This window comes from Dipteris shenzhenensis, chromosome 27 (assembly GCF_047967505.1).
Source record: "Dipteris shenzhenensis isolate YYH24624 ecotype China chromosome 27, Dip_SZ_1.0, whole genome shotgun sequence".
Taxonomy (NCBI): Eukaryota; Viridiplantae; Streptophyta; class Polypodiopsida; order Gleicheniales; family Dipteridaceae; genus Dipteris; species Dipteris shenzhenensis.
This window is the reverse complement of record NC_141622.1, coordinates 28,792,558-28,799,132: the sequence shown is the minus strand read 5'-3', so window position 1 is coordinate 28,799,132 and position 6,575 is coordinate 28,792,558. Positions and strand designations below refer to the sequence as shown.

At 45.1% G+C, this 6,575-nt stretch overlaps 1 protein-coding gene across 3 annotated transcripts; it reads right to left on the bottom strand.

Annotated features, from left to right (window-relative positions):
* Positions 1-208: 208 nt before the first annotated feature.
* LOC147884128 (protein translocase subunit) lies at positions 209-5,930 on the bottom strand. 3 transcript variants are annotated; one of them, XR_015543612.1, is made up of 4 exons: positions 5,518-5,930; positions 1,399-1,520; positions 874-1,097; positions 224-672 (listed from the first exon to the last, which is right to left on the bottom strand). XR_015543612.1 is itself a non-coding variant. In XM_087398066.1 (3 exons), the coding sequence occupies exons 1-3, from the start codon at positions 1,721-1,723 to the stop codon at positions 933-935; spliced, it is 378 nt and encodes a 125-aa protein (XP_087254192.1). In that variant the 5' UTR covers positions 1,724-3,615; the 3' UTR covers positions 209-932. The 3 variants fall into 3 exon arrangements, 2 of the variants coding, with proteins under 2 accessions (XP_087254192.1, XP_087254191.1); XM_087398066.1 differs by lacking the exon at positions 5,518-5,930 and adding an exon at positions 1,633-3,615 and having other exon boundaries at positions 209-1,097; XM_087398065.1 differs by having other exon boundaries at positions 221-1,097.
* Positions 5,931-6,575: the final 645 nt, after the last annotated feature.

Sequence of the window (6,575 nt, the reverse complement as noted above, 5' to 3'; positions counted from 1 at the left end):
GAGGATCTCACCATCACTAGTCTCCTCATACTAAGAGCTAGAAAATATATATATCGGACCAATATATTTCCTTTCCTCAAAAATGAACTCAACCGATTCTTAAAAATATTTAGTCTTCACAATTCAAAATCCTTGCTAACACCCTCAAAGATAAGGTCACCAAGAATGAGATGGAGTGCCATTCAACTCCAACTAAGATGTGTTCCGCGAAATAGTTATTGAGTTTGTTTTGGCACAAGAGTGCATATTATTTCGAAAATTGAGCTAAGAGAATCGAGCATTTCACAGGCTTCTAAGATAATGAAGACTAGCCAAGCTGAGATCGTACATCAATTAACAATAGTACAAATCGATTACAGAACCTGGCTTACTAATAAATGAGATATGTGGCATCTACATGTTCACTGTGCACAGATCTTTCTGGAAATGTGATTGTGCACAACATGCCATGCATGAGTGCGAGTGAATGCGTGCTTGTGCATAATGTTGCAAAGGTCCACCTTTCTAGAGGCTTAAGAACATTGGAACATGTTCAAAGATTGGCATGGCAATGAACGCATTGCTACACACATGAACATTTTGAAATGCACACAGAAACTCGGTAAAGCGAACCTTTTCAGCCACAGCCCCCAAGTGAAGTCCACCCCAGAGACAAATCTTTATTCCCCATACCTGAAAATATGACATCCATGAGATGGACATCAATAGGTTGCATCAACGCACAATTGCACATGAACTTGTGTATCTTACTGTTCTTTTTCCACCTGTATTCCATTGATGAATCGTCCACCATGAAACCTCAGCATAAAAGCAACCAATACCAGGTGCTCATAATAAAAGAAGCAACAAGATCACAATCATTACTATACCAGCCCTGGAGTCGTGTGCTAATCTCACACCAGAATTGTATATAGTAGATAAAATCAGACAGCTTAGACTGATACACTCTGCTCAGCCTCAGCTTGCTTGGCTTCTGCTGCTTTCTTTTCTTTCCATGCCCGAGCCCGTGCAGCACCCTCTTTCCAACGCTTTCGCCGTGCTTCCAACTTTCTTTCTTTGGCCTCTCTGCAAGACTTAATCCTCGCTTGCACTTGCTCCTGTTAATCAACCACAAGCAAGCTAGTAATAGAAACACAGACTACCACCCTCCTTCAAACGTAAAGCATCACACGAAGACACGGTTAAATCAATCAAGGCAGCAACACACACCCAGAAAAAATAACGGCTTTTTTCAGGAGACCTTTCTCGATGCCAGTTCTCCACTTCTCTTGACATGGCTATTTTCCTCAGAAAACAAAAATTTGAGATTGCTTTTTCAGCTATGACAGTAGAATGTTGATAATCAGACTCCCCCCCGATTTTTAAGTGTGACTGAATCATGTAGGAAGCCCTGCTAACCTTTATAAAAGCGTCCCGTTGTGCCATGCGCTTCTTTTGATTCCGATGTTTAACACTCCCTTTGTTAGGCTGTGACACTGGACACGGCTCGTTTTCTCCAACCTTTATCCATGCATAAGGGTCTGTATTTCACATACAGAAGGCCTGTCAGGCTGCTAGTTTTCCAATTATTAGCATTCAACTTCATTGAAGATGGGGTACGCAAATACTGTCAAAAATATAGAAGACACGCACCATAATTTGTTTGACATACCTCGTTTCTGTCCTCACAATCCTCAAATTTTCCTTTCTTACCAGCCAAAGTCTGTACAAAGAGCCTGTTCATCAACACATAATCCTTGTCTGCTTATCTTTTGGCCCAATCTTCCGGTTCAATTGATAAAACCAACCACCACTCTCCACAATGACTACTTGGAGTAGCCACTACATTTCTAATGTATCAGGCTAGTGAATATTCGTCCTCTTCCAGGGGAGACTCTGATTAAGGCTTCCCTAAGGCTAATGCAGCAGATCCCACAAAATACTTGTGGATCAACCTTGTGACTGAGTAATTTATCAAAAACTTATTTACAGGTGAGATTTCCTAGCTAAAAGAAAAACCAAATGCTCTCTAGTTGTACCCAGTCAGCTCACGAGTCACTAGAGAGAGCAGCAAAATGCAGAGAATCAATCCATTGGACCAGACCTCAGATGTGCTTCCAGGCACGACAGAAGGTGGAGCCAAGGGTACCCCTCAGGGTGTAAAAAAGGCACCAGTAGATCCAGCAGCCTTTCGCCATTGTGAGAGCTCATCCAGGGAGCAGATCACATAGGGCAGACACGATGCTGACAGATGGAGAGTTTTGGGCTCCTCCCACAGCCACTGAAGACCTCATTGAGAAGCACGCAGCAGGAGCAAGCAGGTGCAAACAGGTCAGCAGTTCTGCAGCAGTGTTGGGCCAGTGACAGGCTGCCAGAGTTCGCCAAACAGCAGCAGATGTGCACAGACTAGGTCAGCCCAGTCCGTCAGCCTCGCCAGCTGAGTCAACTTGCTAGTCGGCCAGATCTAAGGGCCTAGTGCCCTATAGAAGCCCCTGTGGGGGGATTCAGCAGTTCAGACTGCAGGATTTTTGGGCCTTTCAGAAGCTCACACAATGGCAGATCTACCCTAGCATAGCAAAGCCATAGTGTGGTGCAATGGAAAGCGAGCAGGAGGATTCACCTAGAGCAGCTACTGAAGCCTGTGTGCAGCATGTGGTGATCTAGGAGAAGTATACAGCAGAAGTTTCACTAAATCGAGCCTGAGTTTGGTGCCTTATACCTCGATGAATCCGAGGAGTTTCCCAAACTCATCTCTAAAAACACAACATAGTGCAGTTTAATCAACACACCCACACATACTTGAGCATCCACTCATACTGAGTTTGGTGCCTTACCCTGGTGTATGTTTGCTGCAGTGTTGGTACAGATTTGGCTTGTAAATGGTTTTGTACATGGTTTTGACATTCATAAATGAGATTGTTGTAGCCGTAAATGTGTGTGTAGTCTGTTCTCTGACATGGCATCTGAGCAATTTCTTAGGTAGATGATACATGCTTAGTCACTCTGACAGGGTATCTATGGCAGTCCCAAGGACTGATCCAGTGATCTACCCTAAAACGGTGGATCCAATAATATCCAAGATCTGCTCCCCATTGGGCAGCCAATGTGCTGCCCACACAACCTCACTCGTCCCCCTTCATGCCTGCAAGTGTCATTCCCCATTGCTCTCCTCATTTAGGGCTTACATGTGGAGAGCTGACCTTATTATTCCAACAAGCCCTTGTTCTGTTGCCTATAAAGGCTTGCACTGCTGCTCTGCTATGTCCTGAGCAGGCAGGCCTGCTACTCCTTTGTGGCTATTCCAAAGCAGCCATAGCCTGGCTGGTAGCATGCTCCCATCATCCCTCGGGCAAGAAATATCACAGAAATACAATAAAATATAGTGTTCTCTATGTTAAATTATATTGCCTAATGAAGGGTAATGGCAAATGTTTGTTGAATAATCATGTTACCTGTTAACCTTGCAATATACCTAGATGATTCCAGGAACATGCCCAAACTCATCCTCTAAAAGCACAATATACTGCAGTTTCAATCTCATGATAGTCACTCATGAGGTTGAAAACCATGAACTCCATCACGCATAGCAGGGACTAGCTACTATGACATTCCCACTGACATCATCAGCGCCCAACAGTGGGTGTAGACCATAGTATAAGCATATGCTCTCACACATTACAAATCCACACACCCACACATACTTGAGCATCCATTTATACAAAGTCTTCATACTGAGTTTCTGTCGGCACTCCGGAGGTGAAGGGCAGACTGACGAAAGCTAATCAAAAGGTAGTCCAAAATCTCTTCATTCAAGCTACAACTGCTTGTGAAGACTAAATGATTTCATTTTAGTCTCTCCCAAACGAGCATCTAAATCTAGCTGATAGGGCAACACACCATTCAATATAGAAAGAATTATCGCAAAACCAGTAGGCCGCAGCATGGACAAAAACTTCACAAGGTGAAGTTTTAATCTTGCAATGTTGATAGCCTTTACATGCACTCATAAGAGAAAGTGCAAGCCTATGATCATGCTCTTATCTCTGCATGAACACGCAACCCCTGGAGTTTCATGTCCTCAACGAAGTGTTACAAAAGTAGAGGGAGGTTGCTTGCTTAAGGCCAACACTCCTACGCAGCAGAAGATTCACCCTGAGATCACAAGACACTTAATGGAACACCACTCAAATACATGTGCTACATGTAAAGATGGCAACTCAGATCTGAAAGAGAACTCAGATGTACAGCCAAGACAGAATAGATATATATCTAAAAGTCAAATACAAAAACTTGCCAACATATGTACCAACACCTCTAGAAGCAATCCCTAAGGAAGGATCTGTTTGCTGCACCCTCTGTAGGTAACTCCTCTTCTGCCATGTGCCTCTGTGTAGGCTTCAGTAACTGCTCAAGGCTGAGCACTCCTGCAAAGATATGCGCTAATGTGTACTGCAGACAAAGCTTCCTTTTTCTGCACCCTTTGTGCTTTCCTAAGTCTGCTGCAAGTGACAAGGACTTGTGCTCCCTGCAAGTTACTCTCTGGATGATGATTTCTAGGGGGCTCCCACTGTTCTTCACTGCTGCAATCAGTGATCTGCAGGCTCAGCACCCAAGGAATGAATGGAACCCCCACAAGGGGCTGCTTTTGTAGGGCTGGATGGATCAGCAAACCTGATCCCTGATCTGGCTCAGCAGATCAGCCAACCGGACCAGGTGCATCCCCCTGGATTTTGGCCGACCACAGACTGGTGGTTGCCCACCAGCCTGTTGCTGCTGTGCGAGCCTGTCTGCTGCTGCCCCAACCTATTGCTGCTGTCTGCAGCCTGTTGCAGCCTTTGCTGTCTGACCTCAGCAGGCACCTGTGCTGGGCATACCAGTGCCTTCGAGCCCCACAACCAGCCCTCAAAGACAACTTGGTGGCCCTGTTGGCACCCCAAATAAACCCTAAACAGGATCTCTGTCTGCTGTCCATGCCGCAGCCATAGCCAATCTCTTAACTGGTCAATCTACCCATAATACTATGCAGGTGTCCAACCCCTGAGGCGGGCTCACACGCGGGGCATTGACCCTATACCTCCAACATGACGCAGGTCTCTCTTTACAGAGATCTGATCCAGCATTGTGTGAGGGCTTGGTTAAATTTGTGGTCTTGAGCTGTGGGTCGAAACCAATTAGTGCTAAAAAGATATCGTCCAAGTGATATGCCTCGCTTGAACAGCTTTTCAGTAAAATTGTATACCTCTACACTCTTTAATGCGAATCCAGGTCACACGTGCCACGCCTATCGTGAGCTAGCAATGCTAAATCATATTTTCCCCATATGATGCCAGAACTTGTAGAATGTGCGCCCTGGCAGAGGGTGACTAAAGAGACATAGAATTAGACTCCAATGTGTTGGGTAGTACACCAATGTTGAATTTATTCAGCCCACTTTCTGGTTTCAAATGTATCGCTACTGGAGCTTAAGCACAAAAAGAACACTATTCCAAGTATGAGCCTAAATATGAACATTTACAAATATGAGCAAGTGGTGCTAACCATGCGCGAGCTTCGTGCGTCGTCGTTTTGCGTAATGTTGAACTGTACTCAGCATCCAGGGCTGCTTGTGGATGAAAAATGCGGCCGTGTGATCCCCTACGAGCCGTGAATTCGAAGCAGAGGAGGACAAGGCGAAGCGAGGAGCTGAAGAAATGGGAGAAGACGAGGATAGAGAGTGCCGGAGCAAGGTGTGCAGCAATCTTCTTGCCATAACCAGACCTTCCCTGCCAACTGATAGTGAAGGCACCTCCTACATTAGGCCTACCAAATTAGTTCCCCATCCTCCCTTGTGCTCGGATCGGATTGTATTTGGGAATGTGCACTCGGGAGGCCTTTCCGGGAATGAAAGTGCCCTAAAAGTGGCAAGCTGCACCTCTTTCCGAGCACTTCCTGACTCGGAAAGGTCGCCAACGGTGCATTCCCCCCGCGGGTTATAGCATCCCATCGGCTACCACATTCCCTTTCTGAATCTGCCTTAATCAAACATCGACCCGAGCCACCCAATGGGAATTTTTATAAAAATCTAGTACTCGTCAAAAAATTGCCCACAAGTAAAGGCTACTTTCGACAACATCTAGCTACTTGATTTACTTCTATCTTCTTTATTGTCTCTAAAACTCTCAGAGCTCACAAATTGGACTATTCAAAGTATTCAAAGTGGCTAATTCTCAATAGCATAGGTTAAGATGATTCAAACTCCCTCATTTTGGTTTACATATTGAGATGGTTTACCAATATTTTAAGATCTAAGGTAAGGGTGGCACCTAACTCACAGGTAGACCTATACCTCCGCATTTGGCAAACATGTGGTAGCCACATGACCATAGGGAGAAATGACCTCACTAGGGACCAAGGAGCCCTAAGAAGACAAAGCTCGTAGATACCCAAGAGGCTAAATTTTGTGAGAGACTAGCCACGAAACCAGATAGAGGGCAACTGCCCTATGAATGACAACAAGTACCTTGCCCACAAAGCAAGGAACAAAAAAGGAGGGCAAGAAAGTCCCCGAAGAGTGTCTCTAAGAACTAAGGAATTGGAGTCCAAAGTTGAGGAAGACA